General features: G+C 36.3%; 1 protein-coding gene across 2 annotated transcripts; it reads left to right on the forward strand.

Moving 5' to 3' along the window:
* Positions 1 to 2,627: 2,627 nt before the first annotated feature.
* LOC135690011 (N-heparan sulfate sulfotransferase 4) lies at positions 2,628 to 26,986 on the forward strand. 2 transcript variants are annotated; one of them, XM_065207414.2, is made up of 10 exons: positions 2,628 to 3,755; positions 14,622 to 14,864; positions 15,340 to 15,525; positions 16,259 to 16,387; positions 16,932 to 17,114; positions 19,669 to 19,892; positions 20,737 to 20,911; positions 21,835 to 22,002; positions 23,101 to 23,207; positions 23,571 to 26,986. In XM_065207414.2, the coding sequence occupies exons 1-10, from the start codon at positions 2,715 to 2,717 to the stop codon at positions 23,791 to 23,793; spliced, it is 2,679 nt and encodes an 892-aa protein (XP_065063486.2). In that variant the 5' UTR covers positions 2,628 to 2,714; the 3' UTR covers positions 23,794 to 26,986. The 2 variants fall into 2 exon arrangements, with proteins under 2 accessions (XP_065063486.2, XP_065063485.2); XM_065207413.2 differs by lacking the exon at positions 2,628 to 3,755 and adding an exon at positions 7,694 to 8,986 and having other exon boundaries at positions 23,571 to 26,974.
* The last annotated feature ends 301 nt before the right edge of the window (positions 26,987 to 27,287 follow it).

Genomic DNA, 27,287 nt, shown 5'->3' on the forward strand with positions numbered 1-27,287 from the left:
CTATTAACTATTCAAATTTTTAGAAGCTATAGAACATGGGAATTCGATCAAAGAAACCAAAGGGGACTGGGGGCTTCAGCCCTCACCCTTTTGGAAAAATTATTTTCAAGTAAAATTTGAAAATAATAAAAAAGAAATAAAAAAAAAGAGTAGTGCAACAAATCCTTATATTGCTAAATTTAAAAAGAATAGAAGCCGAGGTCTATAGACTGGGCATTACTTAAGACTGGCATTAATCAAACGTAACAAAAGCTTGCCTTAAAAATAATAAAAGGTTTTAAAAGATTGCAAGAAAAAATGCCCCATAAAATCATAGGCATACCATATCATGCGTGAAGCTTTTTTGTCCCTTTTCAAAATTTGGTTATTTAGTCAAATAATGCTATCAACTCGAGCCCCCTTACTTTAAATTTCTTGATGCCGCTCCTGAGAAACCGAATCATTGCCCAAGTTGTGTGTTACACGTTGCACTATACAAGTGACAGCTTTTCAAAAAAAACAATCGCCATTTATAAACCATTGTATGATCTTTGGAATGCGTGCTGGCATGGCATAGGATATAGATATAGGACATAGTTTTGTTTTTTCTTTGGCCTAAACCTGGCTCACAAGATCTATTTGTAAACACTAAACGTTATAGAAAGAGAGAATATTAGTTGTTGAAGGAAATGAAACTGCCAGGAAAAAATGTTTAGAGTAAAAAAGTTTCGAGTTATCTTTTATCGATGATCCTGTCCTATCCTTGTTGGTATCAAGAAAAATACTTTGTCTTTGTGGTAGACAGCGATTCTAATAAGTGCAAAATTGTATTGTAGATTATTTAATGTTCGTTTTTATAATAGTGAATATACACCATTTAAGACTAACATGAAGCAATTTCAAGGATTGCATAAGACAGTTCATTTACTGCAAAACGAGCATGCGAACTTGTTTTCAAAGAATCAAGTTTTGATTAAATTCTTAAATTGTCTAGTATTTTGTGCTGTCTTTATTGATTCCGGGAGTGAGTTCCAGATTTAAGGCCCTTGAAAATTTAATGATCTGATACCATTAGTGGTAGTTCTGGCTTTTTGAATGCCAAGGGGGGGTTTTTGAGTGGAAGGTTATGATCTGTTGTTTTGGGTACAAAATAGTCTTTCATGAAAACAGGATTAAGGTTGTTAAGTGTTTTATAAACTTCGAGCGCTAAAATTCTAACTGATTGGACATGTATGGTAGTTCCTTTTCAGTTAGCAAGTCAATCTTTGTTCGTTCACCGCTAATAGAATGCTATCGAGCTCTCTACGAGCCTCATAATTGAGAACAAGAACAGGCTAAGGCTGAGCTACTGTAAAATGCAATTTTGAACGTTTTATCTCAAAATGAGTATTTTCAGCGATTATTCACATTGACAAGAGAAAATTTAACAATCATAACAAAAGATTTGAAGACGCTCTATTGTTTTGCAAAAAAGTGCCATGGCGTCGGAGGGGCCGGTCCTCCCTTCGTCGGAGAGTCTGATTTAAACTTTTCAGCAATTGAAAATTGTTTCACTCACTTTGTTGACAACCTACCTAGAGTGAAAAAGCTAACTATCACACTGCTTACACCCTATTAGTATAAGAAAAAATCAAGAACAATCCAGCCTCAGATTTTAAAAAAAATTAAAAACAGTTCAGCCTGAGCTTGAATTTACTGGTTCTTTTATAAAAAAAGCGTAAAGGATTTGACCGCAAATGTCGTTCCGGGTGAAACTTTACCCCGTTAGTCACCAATCACGGCCAAATCCTTTATAAAATTTTTGTTCAAATCTGAGGTCAAGGACAGCGCACCAGTCTAAAAGTGGGAGGGCTAAAAAGGGCATGATAATGTTTTGAGGCCACACTTCCTAGAACTTCGGAAAACACCCCTTTTAGAAAATACTTTCCTATTTCTACTGTTTTATAAACAGTCTGGTTCAGAGAAGGGTTTAGCTATAAAAATTGATTAAATTACCTTGAGGATAATAAAACATCAAGAAAAACACATAGAAAATGAACGAAAGGGTTACAGTATAGTTAGAGTAAACTTTCCAAAAAGTTTCTAATATATTCTTGCAATAAGTGGAGAGGCTATAGCCCCTGCCAGCCCAATGGCACCGTGGTGCCTGTCTGATTTCATACATTTTGTACAAAAATATTTGAAGAATTTTTCAAAATGAGTTTGTAAGTTGTATTGATGTATTGTCTGAACTGTTATACGCTGAAATATTTTGTATTCAATGTATCTTTGTCAAACCTGGAAATCAAGACAAGCTTTTCCCACTAGGACAAACAGCGAGTGCATTGCCTTTGTCAGGACTTCGTCCTGTCAGGACCTTTGGAGGATTAGGCGAACGTTGACATATTTAGCGTCAATAAGTTTTGCTTGGCGCAATTGAAAAGTTACAAAGCACATTAGCACATCTCATTAGATAACCATAGGGATTACGTTTGTCACGATTATGTCACGTGTCAAGTGCTAGTGAGCCCGAACCCCTACGCAATATTTATTGAGTATGCTATTGTGTGTAAGTATTACTACTTACGCAATCACAGTATGCAAAATCATCGAGTTTGCGAACATGGTTGTTGATATTTTCCATAGCCAAAATTGATTCCATGATGTACAATTGATGTTTTTAGTGGTGCACCTGAAAAAGGTTTAGTGAGACTCTGGTGGTGCTAAAAACTCAAGAAGAGGCATTACTGGAGAATATGAGGTTTCCAACTGCCAAACGACTGGTAGTATTGTGTATTGCGTTTTATTTTATCATAACATGTTACCTTTTCGCCGTCCATAAGCCTTTGCGGAATACCGCTACCAAGCCATCGAAACTTACAGTAGTCTCGACGCGAAATTTACCTTCAACGTTGACCGAGGAAAAACAAAAAAAGGAATTTTCAAGAAAACCATCAAAGGACTGGGATTTTCGATATAATGAATCGCGTTCTGTTTTAGTTTTTACAGAGTATGCACGCTCCAAATTTTTGAACAAGTTGAAAGTTGTCCTCAAGTCACAAAGGATCTCCTTCGATATTGTAACATGGAACAGGTTTAATGACAACAAGTTGTCCCTTCCACGGCTGCGAACAAATCATGACAGTATTAAATATAGTGGCTTTATTTTTGACAATTTTCAAATATATGAAAATTTGGACATATGGACTAAGTCTGAACTACACGACTTTTGCAAGAAATATAACTTGGGCATAATTTTGCTTTGTGCGATAGATTATAAAAAAGAGTCGGAATATATAAAGCTGAAGAGTTTACCACTTTGGATCAAGTTCAGTATGAAGGGTTTATATGACACCGAACTGAACCCTAATAGCCCAATTCTGCGAATGACGAAGGCGGGTCAGGTGTTGAAATTCCAACACAGATTCAAGCACTCAGTGTTCTGGTCCAACCACTCCAGTTTTGAACCCGTGTCTTATTCATATAGAGACTCGGCCCCCAATGAGAAGAATTTTGTTTTAGACGATGTAGCTGAGACCAAGAAATATATTTATAGAGTGAATAGATCAAAATTTGTGACAATTATGTATGATAAAGGTGAATTTGATGGCATCAAAAAGGTATTTTTTGGTGGAAGAATAGATGGATTATGGCAGTACCATCTTTTATTGCTTGATGCTTTAACAGTGTTTTCAAAAGGGATGCTTGGAAGACCTTTAACACAGTGGATATTGGTGGACATAGATGATATTTTTGTAGCACGCACAGGAATAGCACTGAAAAAGGTAGATGTTGAGGTGAGTTGAGTTTCTTTGTTATACTACCACTACCAGACTAGTCCAGAGAGTCCAGAGGCACAAGGGGGAGCGTTGCCACCCAATGAGGGACTTTACCAGATCAACTTTTTCTAGATGAGTTTTTGGTATGGAATTCGAATCGGGAGACTGGCTTACCCAAGGGGGGAATAGGGAGGTCCGGACCCCCCACTTTTCTAAAATATGGTCCTCGAGATTTGTCCAAAAACGATGTAAAACGCATTGGGAAGGGGGAGGGGGTAGTATACTGTATGCTTGGAGCAATAACAATTGTAACATACTTTGCTATTTACCGTAGCTAAAATGAATCAAATAATGGTGGAAAATTTTGCAAAAAAGGGCGTTTCCCCGCATTTGCGAGTGTTTGAAGGGCGTGGCCCAAAAATTTATGGGGGTTACGCCCCAAACCCCCCACTGCTACAGCCCTGGGTACGCCAATGAATCTGGATGTTGATCGGGTGGGAGAGGACGCTTTTCTGAGATACAGGGGGTTTCGTCCAAAACTGGGACGCAGCTTGTGAATGTGCTATCAATGATCACCCGACGAGGAACTTACCAGACCAACTTTTTCCAGACCAGTGTTTAGTGTAGAATTAAGAACTTAATGTTGATCAGTTGGGAAATGATGCTTTTCCGAGATATGGGGGAGGGGGGGGGGCTTTCTCCAGAAACAGGAATAGAGCCTCTAAATCCTATCAATAGATTAAGATGTTTCGCAAAAATATCATCACCAGTGGACTAGGGTCATTTTGTTTGGAAAAAGAAATTGGTTAATCAGTTTGATCTGTGATTTGTCTCAGAACGTTCTTAGCTGAAGACATAAGAGACTTGCATTAGCTCCCATTGTACATCTTGTAAATTTAAGGTCATAAGTTGTCACTGAATTGTTCAGTGTCCGCATCATCTCCATCATCTGAACTTTCTTGACTATAATCTGTCTTAATCAATAGTTCTTTTGTTTCCTGATATGGCTTTAATCCTGTTTCCAAAGGCACTCAGAATAGTTGGAGGCGGACGAGTTTCCTAATGCTGAAACTCAGTGGCGTACTGGCTACCTTTCAGCCCACCGGGAAAAGCAACCAAAAGGGCGCCAATAAGTGGTGGCGCTAGAAGTTCTCCGACGGAGGGGCTTGACCTTCCGACAGGGTGCTAGGCAATTAGAGAGAAATCATGGACGCACAACCATTACTTATTGGCGCCCTTTTGGTTGCTTTTCCCGGTGGGCTGAAAGGTAGCCAGTCTGCCACTGAGGTTTTTATCGATTTTCTGGAAATCATTCTCGTAATTCGTACACCCAGACCTGAAGCATTTAAATGTGGAGTCAACACAGGGAATATGCAATCAAAAATAGGCAATATGGAAAAATCTCCTTCTCCTGAAATTATTATCATGTTAACAATATTTAAAAATTGGCCATAATAATGACGGTAAACTTTTATGTTAATCCAGCCATCTTTGAGTACAAAATATGTGAACGTTCCCATGCACAATTGCCAACACATCGATCATTTTATCCAACGCTAAATTAAATTTTCCAAAGTGTGAACCCTCTCAGTTTTTCGATATCGGGCACTCGAAATAATTCGCATTAGTCATAAGTCAAAAAACCAATATGGTTAGTCATAAGTCATTATTCAACTGAATAGTAATAATAATATTATAATAATAACAATAAATAATTTGTTTAAATTTGGCGTACCAAATGAACGTCTAATAGCTATAAAGAAGCTAATTAAGGCTAACTATCCATAAAGAATTGGTACAAAGTGAATATATGGTACAATGTTAAAAATGTTTAAGGTATAATATTCTAAATAAAACCTAACCCAGCAATAAATATTTTACACAATCTACAGTCGCATTCTACAGGGTGTGCTCTTAATTCTTTTTCGAATGTTGCCAAAGATTGGGACTCTCTTATACTGTGAGGTATTGTTTGCCACAGTTTTTGACCTAAATATCTCACAGTTTCTATACCATAAGAAGTTGTCCGGGATTTTGGAATGCAAAAATTATTTCTAATGCGCAAATCATAATGTACATTTCTTGTTTCAAAAATCTCACTCATGAAATTAGGGTTCAGGTTATGTTTGGTTTTGTATATTTCTTTCATCAAGTACTGTAGATTTTGTTCTTTTGCATAAATTTGAGACGTGACTTTTGAAATTAAGATTTTTATCTACTTTCACTCCTTGCAGTTTTTCTTCAGAGCTTTCTTCAACAATGGCCTCGCCGATTTTGATCTTAATGTCATCTTGGTTTGTTCCAAAAGTAAGAAGATGACATTTCCCTGCATTCAATATCATAAAGTTTTCTTGCAACCACTTTGATAAAACAAGAGCATCAGTTTCTAGCCGTTCTAAAACTTTATCCAATTGACTTTCAGCTGCGAAAATCGTAGTATCATCCGCAAAGTTACATACTGCAGTATCAGTTACCATTAAGAATAAATCATTCATGTATAAATTAAATAGAAGAGACCCAAGGACTGATCCTTGTGGTACACTTGCAAAGGTTTCTCGCCAAGTGCTGAATGAACCATTTAATTTTACCCTTTGTTTTCTACTGGACAGGTAATTATAAATCAATAGTTGAGCATCTTTACAAAAACCAAAGGCATTTAATTTCACAATTAATAGCTCATGGTCTATGCAATCAAACGTTTTTGAGAGATCCATTAGCAAGGCACCAACCACCCCTTTTAGTTGGCAAAATATTCAGTTAGCAAAAGTAATTATTCAGTTGGCAAAAAAGCCTGCGAGTCATCTAGAAACACCTCTTCTTCACCCTCGACAGACATGGAATTACTGCAAGTATTGTGCACTTGCTTGAAAAAATTACAAGCGAGCCAGGTTTGTAGTGAGACTAGGCCTTCTCGGTGCTGATACAATTATGTCACTGCTGTCAAAAAATACATATGTTCTTTTAAAGATTTCGAAAAACCATAGAGAATTTGCTGATCGCCTTCAATGCATTAAACAATAACGATAAATTGGGGAAACTTTGCAATTAATCTTAATTTCACTCAATTCGCAAAGATTGTTTGTCTTTTGAAAGTTTTCAAGTTTTTTTGAAAAATGCAACTTGGGACAGGGGCGCACCGGAAAATTTCCCGGTGTCCCGGTGGGCCAGTCCGCTTCCGCGTGAAACTGCTTGGAGGCATAGAGATAGATCTGCAACTTTCTTGTCTCTTGCCAATGTTCTTTGAAAAAGCTTTCCTCTTGCATCATTCACAGGGGATTCGCAAAGGACCTTAAAGTCGACATCGACTCCCTGTTTCAAAAGTGCAGACTGTGCACTTTGCACAGTCTGCACTTTTGGATACTCCAAGTTTTTAGGGATGGATTGCTTCAAATTTATTGAAAAACTCTCTGGATGATCTGCTCCTACATGCTAAGGTTCTTTTTAATCATGCTGATTTTTTTTAAAAAAGGGGCTTTCTTTGTTCAAAACTTGACTTCTAGTGTAAAACCAAAAGGGTTCTCTCAGGTGAAGGAAATCCAAACACGAAAATCGAAGCATTGAAAAGGGGCTAAATAAAAGGAGAATGCCTCGACATTCTGATCCTTTGACACTTATTGGAGGAAGAAACAAGACATTTTTTCATTAAGCGAAGGATTCAAATCAATAATAGGCTACCGAAGTATGACGTCTTCAAAAATCTATTTTGAATTTCTTAAATTAGACCACGTAATCTGAAAGATCAGCATAAAATGCCTCTCAACATGAAAAATCAGTTAGATATGTTCAAAATTTGGTGAGATATGGCCAATGAAAAATTTCAAGTTTCCTAACGGATTACTGTTATTGTGGCCTGGTTCTTAAAGTTATGAATTAAAAACAAACTACAAAGGTTTGATGGAGCAAAAGACTGTGCTCATGTGGCCATATATCGGCCAATTCATAACACATTTAACTGATGTAGCGTATTTAATGGTATTTCATGGTTATGGGATCAAAATTATTCCTTGCCTGGCAAAGCAGCGAAGGAGCGTTAAAAAACAGTCATACACACAGCCTCTACTCCAAGAAGAGGACGAGGACAAACCGCTTTGATCAGATTTACTGAGTTAAAATGGATCATATGGACAGTGGATAGGTAATGTTTTGGTGCACTAGGAAAGGTTAAGAGGTGCTAAAAAATACTTCTAGACAAGACATTACTGGAGAATATGAGGTTTCCAACTGCCAAACGACTGGTAGTATTGTGTATTGCGTTTTCTTTTATCATAACATGTTACCTTTTCGCCGTCCACAAGCCTTTGCGGAATACCGCTACCAAGCCATCGAAACTTACAGTTGTCTCGACGCAAAATTTACCTTCAACGTTCATCGAGGAAAAACGCAAAAAGGAATTTTCAAGAAAACCATCAAAGGACTGGGATTTTCGATATAATGAATCGCGTTCTGTTTTGGTTTTTACAGAGTATGCACGCTCCAAATTTTTGAACAAGTTGAAAGTTGTCCTCAAGTCACAAAGGATCTCCTTCGATATTGTAACATGGAACAGGTTTAATGACAACCAGTTGTCCCTTCCACGACTACGAACAAATCATGGCAGTATTAAATATAGTGGCTTTATTTTTGACAATTTCCAAGTATATGAAAATTTAGACATATGGACGAAGTCTGAACTACACGACTTTTGCAAGAAATATAACTTGGGCATAATTTTGCTTTGTGCGATAGATTATAAAAAAGAGTCGGAATATATAAAGCTGAAAAGTTTACCACTTTGGATCAAGTTCAGCATGAAGGGTTTATATGACACCGAACTGAACCCTAATAGCCCAATTCTGCGAATGACGAAGGCGGGTCAGGTGTTGAAATTCCAACACAGATTCAAGCACTCAGTGTTCTGGTCCAACCACTCCAGTTTTGAACCAGTGTCTTATTCATATAGAGACTCAGCCCCCATTGAGAAGAATTTTGTATTAGACGATGTAGCTGAGACCAAGAAATATATTTATAGAGTGAATAGATCAAAATTTGTGACAATTATGTATGATAAAGGTGAATTTGATGGCATCAAAAAGGTATTTTTTGGTGGAAGAATAGATGGATTATGGCAGTACCATCTTTTATTGCTTGATGCTTTAACAGTGTTTTCAAAAGGGAAGCTTGGAAGACCTTTAACACAGTGGATATTGGTGGACATAGATGATATTTTTGTAGCACACACCGGAACAAGAATGAAAAAGGAAGACGTTGAGGTGAGTTGAGACCAGAATATCCAGTGTAGAACTTTTTGATGCGATCTCAGGTGAGGCAGAGTCTCTTGAGTCAAAGTGCACAATATTTGCTACACAGTTTATAAGAATATTTTTGAAATAGAATAAACTTCAAGTAACTCAGCTATTGGAAAGATTTATTCAACTAAATGAAACAGAAACACGCAGAGCTATTAAAATATCCTAAGCTTTAATTGTGCTTGTGAAAAGAGCAAAAATAGTTCAGGCCAGGTGCGCTGAATTTTGTGATCCTTACCATCTCAGGTGTGCTCCTGACAGACTTTCCTATAGAGTTTTGAGGCTTTTCATGGCAGAATTCATCTTTTTCCCTCTTATCAATATACACTGCAACTTTTTCTTGGTTTTTAACTTGATATTTCCTAATGTATGAAAGATTACATAAGGATAATCATTACCTAGTAGCTCACTGTATCTCAGGTTTGCTTGCTAGTAAAAGATGACATTGACATTTTAAAAAATCACAAAAGTACACCTAGATGTTGCTCCAAACCAAGCTTATACTTATCGGCTTTTTGTAATGGTATATTTGGTCCACTCATGATAGATATTTTTATTTTGAAAAGCCTTATTATATTCAATAAAGTTTATGTTACTTTTTTGTTTTTAGTCTCAACCAAATTTATATTCAATATCCATACTGAATCAAGATTTTTTTACATATTTTAACATTGTTGTGGAACATTTGTTTTCATCATCAACAACAGTTGATGATTGCTATGAGTTTACTTGGACATTTTGTCATTGAAGTATCCAAACAGAAGTGTCCATTTATCCAACTTTATTTTTAATTTTGATTTTTTTTAATCACCTGTCGCCTTTTATGTTCAGTTTATATTTATGATCACAAAGAATTTGGAAACAAGCCTGTTCACTGAGCAGATTGATTTCCTTCAAATGCTCCAAAAATTCAGGTTCAGTTGGTTCGGGAGAAGAAACATTTAGTCTGTTTTTCAAAACAATACCGTCTGAAACCAATCAGTGTTTCAGGGTCATGGCACATATGCATTAATAACAGTTTTTACACAACGGTTCTGCCTGTTACCACACAACTCTTGAAATTCCTGCCAAGGCTTCAAGTGTAATGTGCATGCTCAATGTCCCTGAAAGAGGGGGTAGTGCATGTCATGAAGACGGACATGATTCATCTCCTGAACAATAGTGTACAAGACTATAACAGAACCATAAGGTTGATTTGATTGTCATGAAAAACAATAAAGGATCTTGCAATTGCTTTTTTCAAAAACTTTCAAGTCAGTAAAAGCTTGGAGCTGCAATATTCCTACCTGAAGCAAAGAAATGAAATAGTTTGATGTGGTGTTGAAAGGTTTCTGTAACTAAAAGGTACATTTGCTGTCACTAAAAAAATATACATTACTGAATAAGTTTTTATATCTTTCTTTGGAAAAGTAGATGCTGATGCAGAGCGCAGTTCTGGTATCATGCGATGTAATCTTCTTTGATCTTTTCATTGATAGTATTATTATCTTGAGACCACTTGTAGAGAGCAATGGCATAATCTAATTTATTTTTAATTGAGCTTGCCCTTGTTTTACCCTGCAGTGATTAAGATTCAGAATGATAAATCAAATCATTGCTGTTATGCTGTCAAATGTATGGATTAAAGTCACAGTATGTACAGATCTCCATCAAAACAACAAGGGTTTTAAGTTTAGTTGCAAGGAGTGCTCCAGCAAAGCATTTCCTTCTCTTCAATCTTGTTACTCTAGAGACCATTGAATAAGGACTTCTGGTCAGGTCATTTTTCTTCTCCACTTTTGTTTGTTTTGCCCGTTCATTCTACTCTTTTACCAAAAATTTGCAACACCATTCTGTCTCTTCTTTTCCTAACAAGGTGATCCTCAATATTCCTTACCTTTCACCAACGTCGATCGCTCTGTGGCACATCAAGTCAAATGACTACCTCTTTTTTATCATCTCTAATAGTTTTGATTGAAAACTCGCGAAGTTACTTATGTTCCTAATTTTACCCTAAAATTGCAGTAGTGGGAGCAAAATAGGGCAGTACTATTCCGGTTAACTGTGAGTGATTGAACACTTCAAAATTTTCAGATAATGTAGGGGTGGGCTTCTGTTGTTTGTTCACCACTTGCATAATATAAGTTGCGTGAAAATACGAATCCATACAAAGCTACCCTTATTAACAAATTCGTGTCGGTGATCGCATTTGAATTGAATGCCATTCAGGGAAGGGCTCCTGCATGCCTTACGATGTATAATGCTCTTTAGATATTATTTAGGCATTAGAAAATTTAAGCTTCTCACGACCACTGCAGCGGCTCACCGGCAAGCGTCAGTGTTCGGTAGACTGTGTAACAGGAAAAAATCTCATGAGTTATGGTGTTAAAATTAAATTCGTAGCAAAGGCGCTGTTTCGCGATAAATCTGGACATGGGCTGCTTTAACGAGCTGATTGCTGTGTGAGTCAGTGCGTACGTCACAGAGCCAACTTATTTTTCTGCTCAAAAATTCGTACGATGTTAGTGCTAATTATAAGTCTTCCTAGATCATCTTTTGAAACCGCAAATTTTGAGAATAGCACAAATCAGCGGAAACAGATCATACTACATTTTTATACATATCACATCACATTATTTTTGCCCAATGGACTGCGAGAAAAGAAAAAAGTTCTTTCCATTCCTGATACGTAAATTGTATGGTTGACACTGTTGAAAACAGCTATAATATCATGCGATTTTGACTGGACAGCTCGTAAATTGGAATACCTATAAAAGCGTGTTAGGTCAGAAGAATTCGAGACCATTTGTTTCCCGCTCGCATGTTTTTTGCGCCTGGAATTCCAAATGGTTTTTGTATCAAACATTTGTGGGAAATTGAGTAGAGTTGCGGGAAATGCAGCGCATTTACCGAGTGCTAAGTCACAAATTGAGATTATACAAAGCGATTAACTCAGTAAATAACAGTCTAAGGAAATTACGATTTGTTTAAGTGAGTTTTTATGAATTTCCCTGCGCGATAATGATGAGGATCCTTGCACATCCCAAGCCATGTTACATATATTCAGTAACATGCATGTTATATTTCACAAGAGCAGTCGGTATAGCCTTACAAGTTCAATATTTATTGTACAGATTGAAATACGATATACTGTATACTGTATTTAAAACTTTTTACACGCATCTAATACCATTATGGCATTATCTATTTGGGAATACTCTTGCCACGCCTCATGTTATGTCTATTACTCGGCAAATTTGCTTTGAAGAGGCGCATATTTCGAAATGAAGACTTATATCTCTCGTCTCTTTCTTTCTTCCTGAACATTCCCGCCCCAATACGCCTTCTTTGCAAACCGTTTAAATCACTTGACGCTCTGGAACCCAGTGTGGTATCCCAGCATCCCTTGGCAGTCTTCTGTTAGTTACCAAACACCCGTAGGCAACCCACTGACTTGCTTGACCTCACCGAGGTTGGAAATGAGACATAAATACTTTGGGAAATTTAAACGATCAGATTTAAAAAAAATGAAGCTTCAACTTTACCAGGGGCGTTGTGGCTCCTAGAAAAGGGCCGGGAAAAAATGATCATCGGGGCCCGCTCTTCACCTCCAATCACAAACCACAGGTCGCCAAAAATGATACGTACCTGGAAACCATGGACCAACGAAAAATTACAAAGACGCCAGTTTTTATCATCTTTAAAGGTTCGTCTGCTATATTTGTTAAGGTGTATCGCCTTTTCTCTAACCATAGTCGACAGAGCACGTGCACAGCGAGCGAAGCTAGCAGAAAATTTTGCAGCCATACCCTTAAAATTAGCTTTAACAACAATTCAGAATGTTTTTTCCATTCGTTTTCCACGTTTTGAAAATTTTTAGGCATAATTTTTTTGCGTTTCGTTAAAGTTCAGTTTTTAAACTGGAATTTCTTGCTTTAAGAGGCCCCCTAGACCTCGAGGCTCTGTGGCAGTTTGCCCCTTCTTGTGCCCCTCTCGGTGGCCCTGTTCAAATTCCACGCATCTCTTTCGCAGGGGTCTGTTTGTATACGAGTCTACATGTAAGTGAGAGGTTTTCTCACTAAAGATTTTATTCACATTAAATATTTTCCGGGGTTTTACAAACTCATTTTAATGAGGCCCACCAGGAAAGTTCCCGGTGTCCCGCCTAGCCACAACGCCCCTATACTTTACAAAGATGATCTTTCAAACGTTTTACTAAAATTTTGCAATACCTTTATCATCTTCATGTCGCGGTCGTTTCAAATGCAAAACAGATAAAACTATGGTAAATAATGATGAAAATAAGCCTATGAATATTTTCTTATATCTTCATTGGGCCTAAAGCGACGTATGTAACGTTGCATAGTTTGGTCATCCCTAGCAAGTTTTACTTTCAATTTTTTTTGCCGCCAACCATGGAAACGGCTTTCACTAAACCATTCAAAATTCTTGAGAGTTTTTTCGTAATGATACAGAAAAATTTATGAACATTTCCATGGATGTTCGTTGTTTCTAAATCTATGTTGTAAATATTTGGGATAATTTTTTTTAGAGTTTCAAGAATGTCATATTTGTAAATTTTTTCTTGCTGCTAAACATGGTGGCGCCCTTCCTTAAACCCATGTACCACCTAAACATTATGCCATAATGATAAACGAAAGTTTTTGAATACTGTCTAGGATCTTTCTTCAATCTCAATCGATTTTGAAATCATTTTAGATGCAGTTTCTAGCAGTCCCTATAATTTTATACTTTCAAAATTTTTCTTCCCGCTAACCATGGTGTCGGCCTTCCTGAAACTCCTGAACAATGATATCATTGTTCCTACCTCCATTTTCAATCACATTTCGCCCGCCCCGATGAGTTGTACCGTGGGCTTAACTTTAGGGCGCGCCAGAAAAGGTTGGTTGCCCCTAGCCAATTTTGAGCCACGTTTGTGCAACGTTTTAAACAATTGCAAGGAAATGTCCCAAAAAAAATTTTAAATGTATTTTTAGCCAATCTAAAGGGCATGGTTGCCAAAAGTTTGCTGCTCGCCCGCATTATAAATAAAATGAACATTTTCCTAACGGTCATCCCTAGAAAGTGATAAAACGCAAAGACCAAGATTACTATTCCTCAATCCAAGCCAAATTGTTAACTTCCCTCAGCTAATGTCCTTGGTAAGAGCAAATCTTGTCTTCATTTAGCTCATCAAGCCAAAAAATGTCTTCAAGAGATAAATGTGAAACATCCCTTTTAGCTGTCGCAACAACACCTAGGTTTTTTTAGAGAAAACCAAAGCATATTACAGTTTGAAGCACTGAACAACTTTTTGTCGCGACCGTGGCCCCTTGTGAGAAATTCCCCACTACTGAGATATCCTTAAACAATGCCCATATTCAGATCAAGATGTTGAACATTTGATACCTGTCTTCAATACCTCTTTGTTAAGTAATTGCTACCTTTATGTTCAGGAAATAGGACTGAATTACTTAAGTGGGTAGATTTTGCTTTTGCCTTTCTGCTTTGCTTATGAGGCTTTGAAAATAAGAAATTTGGCAATATGGTATTTGTTTTTGTAACATAGAGATAAGATGTGTCGTAACAAGAATGATTTGTCAACTGTTATCATTTTTAGGCCCTCATGGAATCTCAAGATCGTCTTTCAAGGAAGGTCAAGAACTTTCGCTTCAATTTGGGGTTTAGCGGACATTATTTCAAGCATGGAACTTCGGAGGAGAATGAAGGCGATGAAATGCTGGTGAAACATGCAGATAAATTTTCGTGGTTTCCACATATGTATAAACACCGTAAACCACATCTCTCGAAGTCTTTAGAAGAACTTGTGAGTAGTATGAATGAAAACAAACTTTTCGCAGAGGTACGTATTGATAAAAAGTTTTTTAAAAGAAAGTACAAAAATGTAAGGTAGAAGACAGTACCTTACGTATGCAATGATAACATGATTAAATATCATTTAAAAGAAAGGCAACTGAAGCAATCTTTGAAAAAACCAAAGGATGTGAAAGTTCTTGTACAGCATCAAACTTCTTTTCTTTTCTAACCAAAATATCGGGTATATTAATTTTCGTTTATCTTTGTTATTGAATTGTATGTTGATTAGCTTAGGTTTAGTTATTATATTTTTATTACTGAATGTATTACTTTGTATAAGTAACTAAAAATCAAATCAAGGATAATGAAAAAACGTAGCGTTGTCGTGTAACATTCCTGACCAATATTTGTTACAACCCTCAATGCTTTGTGTCTAACCGGCAAGATAGCCAGAAGCAGTACATAAGGCGTAGATGTCATTCCACCTTCTGTAATATGTTTTCCAAATATTTTATTTCTAGAAATATGGTATTCCAGTTAACAATAGCTATTCTGTAGCCCCACATCACTCTGGGGTGTATCCAGTTCACGAAGAATTGTACGAAGCATGGAAGAAAGTTTGGGATATCAAAGTAACTACAACGGAAGAATACCCGCATCTTTATCCAAGCTGGGAACGAAGAGGTTTTATCTTCAGAGGAATAAACGTGAGTTTGATCATGTTGCACACGATTCTTGTATTCTCAATGCCAAATTTACCTTATGTTGTTGACGGGCTGCCAGTATTGTTAATTTTCATGTTAATCTGTATATTCATCTCTTAGTATATTTTGCTGTGGTGTTACCCATGTGCAGCAGGATATGTTCTTATAGGGCTTTATGTTCTTTCCTGTATCAGAAGCATGCCTCAAGAATAAACTTCTTCTTTACAAATGAGGAAACTTCTGGATAAACGTAGACGACTTTGCATCGTCTGTATTTGCCCTGTACCAAAGGCCTCTCGTTGTGTTTTGCTAATCTTGAATGAGTCTCCCCTTTCATACCAACTGAGTCGTAATTTCAGAACCCAACATCAGAAAGGCCCTTTGTGCCTTCAACATATAATGAATGAAGACCTGCCATTTCCTCAAGTTATTGCATTCTCAATGTAAAAAAGCGATCATTTTGTTCCAGATTATACTTTAAAAGATCATTTTCTTTCAGATTATACTTTATAGGAAATAGTGAAAAGGATCGGCGCGGCATTGTAGCAATGTTAGAATACATTTTCTGCTGGCAATGATACTTGTGACCTTCAAGCGTATTCATTTGTCGATTCATGTGGTTTTTAGTATGCCTTTCCGAAATGCACGATTCTTAACTAATTCAATTTACATATTTATGTTTGACAGACATTTAATTTTTAGACAGAATAAATTCATTTGCAACAATTTTTTCAAGGTTCTTCCAAGGCAGACGGCTGGGTTGTTTACAGCAAATATTTACTTCAGAAATTACCCAAAAGGTCGCCATCGATTGGAGAAAAGTATAAATGGCGGAGAATTGTTTATGACTTTCATTAATAATCCAGTAAGTGTGTGCAATTACTTAAACTTATGTTTTACTGACGAAGATGTTAGCATGCTGAAGTATTTCGGTAGAATGTTATATGATGATTCGCAAATCGCAATAGACAATGATTTAACATTTATGACTGTAGCATGATGACATCTATCTCTTTACAAAAAGTTATTTTATCTGGAAGATTCTAGAAAAGTTCTAAGAGCCTCTTTATAGCTAGATACAAGATCCTCTTTTTAAAAAGCGATGCTCATTTTATTACACCATAATACTTTGATGATACTTGAAATAATAATAAATGTGCTTCGGATTCAACTTTGTATTTATCGTGATATATAGTTTAGAAATGTTACCTGAATGCTATCTAGTTTTGTTATTATTGTAAGCACTACAACTTTGTCGATTTTGTAACAAAACATTAAAACAAGTATTTTTCAATCTGATAAGATTATTTCAGCCATAGCACTGGCTAGCTTATAACTCGAAAAAATACCATCTTTCGCTTTTGGATGCATCTCAATTTATCTCAATTTATTATGACGTCATTTTTCAGATCTCCCTCTTCATGACGCATTTTGGTAACTATGGTAACGACCGTTTAGCACTATACACGTTTGAATCAGTAATTGAGTTTATTGAACAATGGACGAATCTGAAAATGGTAACAGAGAAGCCAGTTGCTCTTGCCAAGAAATATTTTGAATTCTGGCCCGAGGATGCGTGCCCTGTCTGGCGTGTGAGTCATAAAAATTTTTATCATAGAATTTGATAAGTAAAACGTTAATTTAGTTTTACAAAATGTTTTCTGTTGTTAAATTTTCTTTTTTATTCGTTGTAAAATTTCTTTGAATTTCCTTTCCAAACGCTATTAACTGCCAGTATAGTCTGGGCTCTTAGCACAGTATTGGACTTGAATTATACAAATTGTGATACCAGCATGAAAATGGGTACAGTGGGGTAATTTTACATGCTGATGACGATGCCGAACAGACAAAAGCCGAAAAATGCCCCCAAGTGCTATTTTTAGACTGGGGTACTTGGCCCCAGTCCTCGAATTGGGTCAATATCCACATGTCAGTACTGATTTATGAAAAAAGTGGGAAAAGAAAGATTTAGGTGCATTATCATATATTGAAATATATTAGGAGAAAAGGAAATGAAAAATTGCCCCTTTATGCTATTTTTAGAACATGAAATTGGTACCCATGTCTCTATTTAGGCATTCTTCTCTAAATGATTACTCTCTTTTATATGAATATGAAATGTAGCTTTCTCCATTCTTTCAACAAACTGAAAAGTAATACGAAAAGATCTAATTGACAATCTTACCCCTTGATCCTATTTTTAGAATGGGGTACTGGAACCCAGTTCTTGATTTTGGGTTTTACCTTCATAGTCTAGGCTCTAAGCACAGTATTTGACATGAATTGTGAAATTGTGGTACCAGCATGAAAATGGGTACACTGGGGCAATTTGACACGTTGATAATGATGCTGAACAGACAAAAGCTGAAAAGTGCCCCCAAGTGCTATTTTTAGACTGGGGTACTTGATCCCAGTCCTCAATTTTGGATTTCATCCATACGTAGTTAACTAAAGTTTAAAATGGGCGTGAATATATAGGTTTGAGCACAATTCTACACAATAAAAGAATAACACAGAAACAATTAAAATATTACCCTTGATGCTATATTTAGAGTGGACTACTGGAGCCCAGGCCTCTATAAGCTTTCTTTTATAAATCATTACTTTTTTTTGTATGAATACGAAATAAAGTGAATATTAAATCTCTTGATTGCTACTACTCCTCTCAGAGGCCTTCAAGAAAAGCATAGAAGAACTACCTATTGAAGTTTGGAAAACACAGAAACTAGAAGAATCAGTGCAATTCTATTATTGGTTTACTGTTATAGTCAATGCTATTGTTGCTAGTTAAAGCAATAAGGGAGTGAAATTTCCACATGTTTCTAAGTGCCCTTCATTAGATTGTACCTTAGATGTTTAGCCTTTGTCAAACAAACTACTCGCGCTGGCTGCCAATATAACATCAATCGTATTTGAAAGTAGCCTATAATTATAACGACTTTTGCCCTTCCGAATATGTTCAATTTTGAAAGTTCAGTAAGGGTACTTAACATTTCTGCTACTTTGGATAGTCAGTATTTTATACAAATTGTATGAGACTTTCAGAAGTAGCGAAATGTGAAAGTCACATTTTCCTGAACATGTGATAAATTGCATTGACCTTCAGAGGCAGGAAACGCGTACATACTTAAACATATCGCTTTATGCATATATTAACTGCGTTTTTCATAATATTTTTCGGTGAGTGATTACACTTTAGTAATTACATCAAAATTAGCGATATTTAACAGTAGATGAAAAAGTCGAATGAGCTTGGATCTAAGTATCCCATTCAAAAAAGAGAAACTAGGCGGAATTTTATCTCTCCGTCATATTTTAGTGTGTCATATTTCCGTCATATATTATATATCACATTTTATCTATCACAAAGTATAGAATGCTTGACTTTTTATGTTAAAAGCAGTAATGATTAATAACTTACAATAGAAACAAGTCTAAAAAGTGGGTCTATCATTTGTAGCATCTAGAGGTAATATTCTACTTTTTTCTAAAAATACTGTTTGGTTAACCAAAAAGGTAGACAGCCATACTATCATGTTTACGTCAAAAGCAAGTAATGGTTTGTAAAAGAGTGTTTACATAGAGGCCTAGAGGCAACAGCCCTAATCTAAAAATAGAATCAAAGGATAATATTGTCTCTTTGTTTGGAAAAATGTGGAAAAATGGGGAAAATGAAGTTTGTGTTTGTGGCCTTTGTAAAAGCTGAACGTAAATTTTTGGGGATCTAAAGAAAAATGGAAGTAGAAAAATAGTATGGGCTATTTCTGTCTTTGTATCTGATGTGCTTTTCAGTATGCATGGGGCAATGGTAGTTGGTCTATATTGGCAGGGTGGGCTCAGTCGCAGACAGAAATTTGCTGCCTGCTTTGCCCATTTGCTAGCCTTGTTTACTATTGACACAAATTGCGATTACGGTTAAAGTTTCAGTTATTGGCACGTATCATTGGAAAGAAAGCAGTTTTTCGTATACGTTGTAGACTTGTCATCAAGTGTTTTTGTAGATGTGGCTTATAACAATCTTCCTCAGGCATTGCTTGTTTTTGAAAAGCATTTTCAGCTTAAATGTCAATAGTTTTTCTAGCCGTTTTAAGAAAATCCGCAATCAAACCGGTCAACATCAAAGTCAAAATTTGGTTTTGTTTTCAGAATCCATGCAATGATTCCCGCCATCTTGAAATTTGGTCTCCCAACAAAAGCTGCCAGCGTCTGCCGAAATGTCTTATTGTCGGACCACAGAAAACAGGAACGACCGCCCTCAGGGCTTTCATGCGACTTCATCCCAACCTGATCACAAGCAAACTGAGCCAGCGTTTTTATGAAGAGATTCAGTTCTTCAATAACGCTACAAATTATGCAAAAGGGCTAGATTGGTATGTATAGTACAGTATGCATAGTATTGCTTTGAAGTTTTTTGTCTTATTTTGCAGAATGCTTTTGCCAAAGCTATACTGGGCTTATGCTGAAAGGGAAAAAGTAGTTTTGTTAATATCACGTTTAACTACTCAAATAATTTTAAATGTACATTATATTTATCAGGCCTGGCAATTTGCCATAGCTCTTCTTCCCCTCTAGGCTCTCCTCAAATGCCGGAGGGAAGCTGCAGATTGCTCGCCAAAACTGTTTTTATAAACAAATTGCTCTCCTTGAAATCAGTTTTCCTTTGCTTCTATTCTTATTTACCTTTAAGTAGTAAATTTACCTGGAAATTACTAGAAGAGACTTTCACTGCTCCCCTGCTAAGTCTTATGACCAGGCCTGATATATGATTGACAGTTTGTATTGCTTCAAAACTTGTGCTGCATTTTCTCAACAGCACACATGCTAAATTTTATCGAAAATACCACGGTTGATTGACATTATCGAAATATTGCTAATTTCGCGAAATAATGCAAAATAATATTTGCAGAAATAGTGTAGGAAAGGGTAATTTTGAATTTTTTTGAAAACTTAGGGTGATTTCTTCAAAAAAGTCATTGAGTGTAGATTTAGCGATTTAATGAGAGCGTAAAAAATATTAGGGGAAAAAATCCTTATAGAGGCATCAAAATTAAAAAAAATGAACATTGTTACTCCGTGTTGTTTTGCCATACTGTTAAGGTATCCAAACCTATAAGGATATTTAATTTACTCCAACAATCTCTTGTTCTCCCGTTTTGGTCTAGCCATGATTTTGTGTTATTGAAACTAGTCTTGTATGTCTTCGCTTTTTTCCAGGTACATGAGCTATTTTCCAGACAGGAACAACTCAAAGCGGGACCTCTACTTCGAGAAGTCCGCCAATTACTTCGACGCCACTAGCGGTTATTATCGAGCTTCAGCCCTTCTTCCTGATGCGAAAATTATTGTCCTTGCGGCCGACCCTGCTTTGCGAGCCTACTCTTGGTACCAAGTAAGTGTTTCTTACTAACTGTTTGCTCATCTCACACACTACGTAAGCAAATGCGAATCGTTTTATTCACTCCTGGTTTCGATTAGAAATGATAATTCGATCAGTAACAATCCATTTAGGACAGCTTATAGATGAATAGGTCAATTAATCAAGTTCTCTCGCACTTAATTTCTAATGCAGAGAAAGTTCCTAGTTTATGTGTATCCACTCTTTAAAAGTGAGCCAAACTCAATCGGATATCGCAAAGGTTCTTGCATTATTCAACGCCAAAACAGATCATTTATGTGGCGGCAATTAAAACTGGGTGAAAATAACATGGCGCATTTGGACATTGTTATGGTGATTGTTTCAAAATTTTGTTATTCAAACATATCAAAGTTCATGTGTGCATCGCTTGACGTAATGGTTATTGTTCGTCATTACCTGGTGAATATTCGTTAATTTGTTCTAGTATTTTCTAGCTTTGTAGAAATATTTTACAGTGTGTAATAATGCTATCGATCTCGGACTTGCACTAGTATCATTGAGCCTTAAAGTAATACTGTTCAGCTTTGAACTAATATTATTGCTAGTAATGTTATCAGTATCAGTTTTTTAGCAATATTGTTCGGGTTTTTACTAATGTCATTGGGCCTTGTAATAATGATACCGGTCTAAGATTATTTAGCTTTGTAGAAGATTTTTTGGGCTTTTTGCTTATATTATTCAGCATTGTATTGATATTTTCATGTTTGGTACATCGTCGCATTTGTAATGATTAATGCTTAAATTTTGCTTCTAATCCTATCACATTATGCACTCTAATAACGCTTTTCTTATCCCCAATCTTCTTCACTTGTTGCGATGGCAATCATTCTGCTATCATCAACCATACGAATTTGCACTCAATCCTAATTTCATACTAAACCTGTTCGTTCCTTCAGCACCACCTGGCAAAGAGGAAGTGGGTTGCTACAGAAAATTCATTCTTTGACGTCATCTCAAAGAAACATGAAAATATAAAGTTGCAGATATTCCAACGCAGAACTTTACACCCTGGCTTCTACGCTGAATATCTCGAAAAGTGGTTGTCCGTGTACCCTCCTGAGCAGGTAAATTTAAGAAAATTTACCCCTTGGTTGATACGTTTGAAGGCCCCATAGGATTTGATATAACACCTTTCATTGAAAGGAATGGAGACAACACGCAATGAGGAAACGTAGCCTCAGAGTGTAAACGTGGGATAAGTACAGCAACAATTTATATTCAGATGCAGATAGATAGTAAAGTGAGTGGAAGAATGACACGTTCGATTGGTTCCTTGACCAATTGGTTCCTTGACCAATCAGCGTCTGTGTACCTCTCACATAGTTGAGTCAAGTCAAGACATGTTGGCATGTTAGGGCTAGCCATTATCCAAAAGAATTCCTTGATTTTGTCAAGCTCTGGATCAATTTGGTTTTGGAGCAAATCATTGTGCCAAGGTTTCTGTTAGATAAATTTTCATATTTCTGGACTAAAGGAATTCCAATAAATGCATTATCAGAAAACGTTAGCTTGTCTGGACACCGCTAAATGTCCAGCTTTTTTTGTTGGTATCAAAACATCGACCAAACACAAGGAATTCTTTCGCTCCTTTCCAAAAGTGAATTCAAGAGCTAAATGCAACGACTTGAGTTTTTCTTCAAAGTAGTTACCATCACTCTGAGTTGAAAATGACGTAGACATATCAAAATAGACCGCCTGTTTTTGGATTCGGTTAAAAATATCTGTTTAATTTTCTTGTAGGAGAAATTATATCAATGATGTTAAGTTTTTTCAACAGAATCTGTATGACCATCCAAAAGTTTCGAACAATATGCGGCTTCATGGTTTGATGGAATAATACGAAGTCCGACATATTTGCCTGTTACTATAACGTGTCGAAAGAAACATTTTGTTTCTCTCCGTACATTGGGTTTCATAATCCCCTTCACAAGTCTCAAGATCTTTATTTTTTTTTCGATTGAGTTCGATTGCTGTTAACAATGTCTCTGATTGTCCTCTATGAAACTGATTTTCATCCAATTCTTAAAGTTTGTTATTGTCTCAGAGAACCTTGAAAAATTCATTCACTAGGGCCCCAGCCTTCTTCGTTATACCGGTGATCTAAGTTCTACAGATTTTCTTAGCGATTCGTGTTAATATATGAAATCGACTTAATTTTGCAGATATTAATACTGGACAGCGAAGTGATAACTAAGGACCCAGCAACTGCACTGACCACAGTACAGAAGTTTCTCCGCATTAAGCCATTTGATTTCAAAGCACATATAATGTGAGTATAAACCATATATAAACAGACTTTTTACTTAAAAACCTCACGAGTTGTCTGTTGACTGCTTTTGCTGTGAATATTTATTTATTGTATCTTGTTGGTTTTCCAAATAATTCAATTTGCAAACTAATTATTTATGTGTATGTCTATGAAACAGGCTTCTTTATGAAATTTCTCACTAGAGTTTACCTCTAGGTATCTTAAAGGCGTTATGACATCTGGGTCTGTACTGTCATCATAATAATCATCACTTCTAGCCTCAACTTTCGCATTCTAATCATCATCATCATATTTTACTTGTATTTCTTAGTCTATCTATTCAAAGTTCACGATTAAGCTAAGACGGAGAAATGTTTTTTCTAGATTCGACCGAGAAAAGGGATTCTTTTGTCCATTGAGAAATAAAGTCGAGAAAAGGTGCTTAGGCCCTGGTAAAGGGCGCAATTACCCCAGAATGGACCTGAATTCGGAGAGATACTTGCGCGAGTTTTACCGACTGCCAAATTTACGCTTTGCATTGTTGCTCAAAAGATACAAAATGCCCATACCAGGCTGGTTGAAAAGACAACTTCGTGAACTGGAATGATTTCAAAACAGAATGTGGTAAAAACAAATCAATTGACACGCTTGGTCGCGAGCGAATCTCCCATTGCTTGGACCGAGGGTTTACCATGCATGACCATAAATGGAATTGAAGTCTGTATTTGTTATCGACTTGGAGAACTGCATTAATCTGCAACTGGAATCGCAATGTGCCACTTAGGGACCCATTTGACAAAAATGTACCACTGGCACAAGTGTCTGTTAGCTACGGTGCGACTTGCATGTCAAAGATTGCGGCCAAAATCATGCCCATGGTGCGCAAACAGTGTTAAATGGGGGGGGAATCGGAACCCCACATTTTGAGCATCGCAGCCTGGACTGCTCAGTCGTGCAGTCCTCCAATGTTCTATCTTGGATTCCTTATTTCCAATCTCCAGACTTTCTTATACAAATTTTTAACATGGTGAACAAAATTTATTTTAATCTGCATGAAAGCAATAAAAACGATGAAAACTACTTATATAATAGTTTAGGAAACATTTTGCTATCAGATTTTCAATTAATATTCAAAGGTACATTTTTATCCCTCTAAGTTGATATATTTCAGTCTGTTGTGTTCCATGATAATTGTTTTTGTATGTTTTCTCAAGTATAAATTCATTTACACAATTTATGTTACTGGTATCTTCGTTAGGTTCTTGCTGTTAATGATCTGTCTCTTGAAATAGCATTTAGGTAGAAAGACAATGCCAAATCGAACTATATTCTTTCCTTCCATTTTTCGTTCATCATTCTTAGAACCAGCACAGTTTTGGAAATGTCCTTTTTTATACAAGTTCCACGTTGACACAGTTGTATGAATTTCACATAACCACTGTTTTCTGGTCTGCAACCTCATTTCCATTGCTCTTACACTTCCTGCTGTTAAATATCATGTCTTCCTATTTTGATAAAGTTTACTAATATTATTCTGGGCTAAAAATCACAATTGGTCAGGTTACCTGGAGATAGGGCCGCGCTATCGCAAGAGCTATTTCATCAACAACGTGACACCATTGCTGGGAAAAATTTCACATTTTAATTGACATGTCTGCATTGGTTGAATACGTCAGATATACTGCTTTTGCCGCTGTGGAGGCTACAGTACTGCATATGGATTCATCGGTGCAGCCCTAGGCGACAAAACATGCGTTGATCATCAGCCAAACTAGCTAAACTGAGATTGACGACCCTACCTCCATGTAAACAGGCCTTTGATGCCCATCAACATTTTTTAAATTAAATATTAATACAAAAGTATCTATGTGAATATATTGGACAGCATAGAGACATTGCTGCCGTTTTTACCGAATTTATATATAGTCAAAGTATAGTGTTGAATTTGTATATAGCCGTAGTATTAAATCATAGAATCTAATTCATTTTAAATCTAGAAAACTGTGATTCGGTTCGTAATTATTACCTTTTTAGCATTAAACAATATACAATATATAATATCTGATTTTTTATTTCAAACGGTATTTTAGAAAAGACCGTGGAATATCAAGCCTTTTGTTTCATGTAAAAGCGTGTAGTTATTATAGTTATTTTATCAGCTTATTGTGCAAATGGTGTCCTTTATTATAAAGTAAGTATAGTACCCATTATTTTAGATACAACCCGACTGCCCAAACCTCCCAACTTCTCAACTGCCAAGCTACCTATCTGCCCATCTGACATAATGATGTCTAGTGTGCTGTATGGTGTTTGCTTTTGTCCTGCTTCAGCGACATGACTTTGATGCGAAATGATGTTAATCCTTTCACATTTTGCATAAGTGGGCAACTGTCGTTGTGGCTTTAAAATCTTACTGCCTAGGCATGCTTTTCGAGGAGGTGATTAATTCTTGAGCGTTAGTTGGATTGAATATATAATCTGCTTTAAAAAATTTATCTTGCTTACACATATAACTTGGTAATATTATGAAAATGAAGAATTTGTGTGTATAGTTCCTTTTTTGTACAAGAAAACTTTTTTGTATTTTTATGCTTGTAACATTGAGTTTGTACTTTCCATTTTATTTGTACTTTGAGCGAGAGCACATATCGTCAATATAAAGACTTGTCCTCGTTGAGACCCAACTCCAGGTAGCAATCTATGCATGGTATGTGATGGCACTATACATGGAAAAATGTTTTCCAATTTCTGGAAGTATTTTGATTAGCCACGCCATTAGGACCGTCAGAGATATCCAAATTTATTTGTGTAATTTTGTGGATTGTCGCTGCTTCTCCTAAAAATTTCATCTTTTGGTTTTTACGTAAAACTAAATCACACAGGGTTCATTAGGAGTTTGGTTTTTATGTACTCTTATAACTTTGTCGTTGCGGCTGTTTCCAATGATCGGTGGCCCCCATCCACTAGTTAACATAAACACTCATGGGCCCTCATGGCTCTCTTCTAATCGCTTGTCTGCCTGACGGATGCTCAACTTGCCACAGCGTCGTTGTATTGTCTATTGCCGTTCTCCCGGTTATTATTTTGCAAACTATCAGCAATAGTCCCAATTATTTATATCTCCTTTGATTAATCTTTGTACGAAGTATGAGTTTCCAAGAAATAATAAACGAAGTTATTGTTTTAAACTTCACTCTTTTTTATTCGGTAGATATCTAGTAATTTTTTTACCTATGCTGTTGTAAACCAATTTATCCAATTCTGATTTCTTAGAGATGGTAAAGAGACGGATTTAACAAGATTGTCTAAGTTGCCTGTAACATAAAGGTCTTTTTTCATTTTCGAAAGCTGCCATCGTGCGAAAATTATTTTTACACTATATAATTTATAAAAACCAGATAATATTTTTGTATAAGTTCAAGCTCATTGTTCTTGTTTCAACCTTAAAGAAAAAAATGTTTATAAGCCCCACACTTATATAAGCCACCACCCTAACATGTCAATTTTTGTGTTTTTTGAGATACAACTGAAAACTATGTCATAGTTAATAATAACACACTAAGCTGAGAATGAAAAATTCTAACATGAACAAGGCACTGACGAATAGACCGCTGAAGACAATTATGAACATATCCATAAATTCGACTACAGCACCTTTTTGTGCTTTGTTTTGTACGTTGGTTCTGATAATTTAGAAAATTTAATAAACAAAATTGCAAATGGAACAAACTTTATAATTATGAAGAAGATGTAAACGAGCTATTGCAACGTGGAGAATTCTTATAGGCCCCCCTCGTGCAAGCTCCCTGTGTACAAGCCCCCCCCCCCGTACAAGCCCTTTCTACTAAACCATTATCTAAAAGCTGCCAAAATGTATAAGCCCTTTGTGGTCTAATTCGAGAGTTTACAATATAAGATATTGCCAATCCTTTTGCAATTGCAAAAATATCACCGTTGTCTTATTTCAAGGGCAAATGACTGACAGATTCTTATAAAGTAAACTGCATTATTGCAAAAATGATTGGTCTACTGAGAGCTCGAAAGATCCAACCAACATTTTACGCATTATCCTTGAGTGAACCTTTCTTCTGCCTTACAAAA

The sequence above is a fragment of the Rhopilema esculentum genome, chromosome 5, assembly GCF_057945365.1.
Source record: "Rhopilema esculentum isolate cy_ngs chromosome 5, ASM5794536v1, whole genome shotgun sequence".
NCBI lineage: Eukaryota > Metazoa > Cnidaria > Scyphozoa > Rhizostomeae > Rhizostomatidae > Rhopilema > Rhopilema esculentum.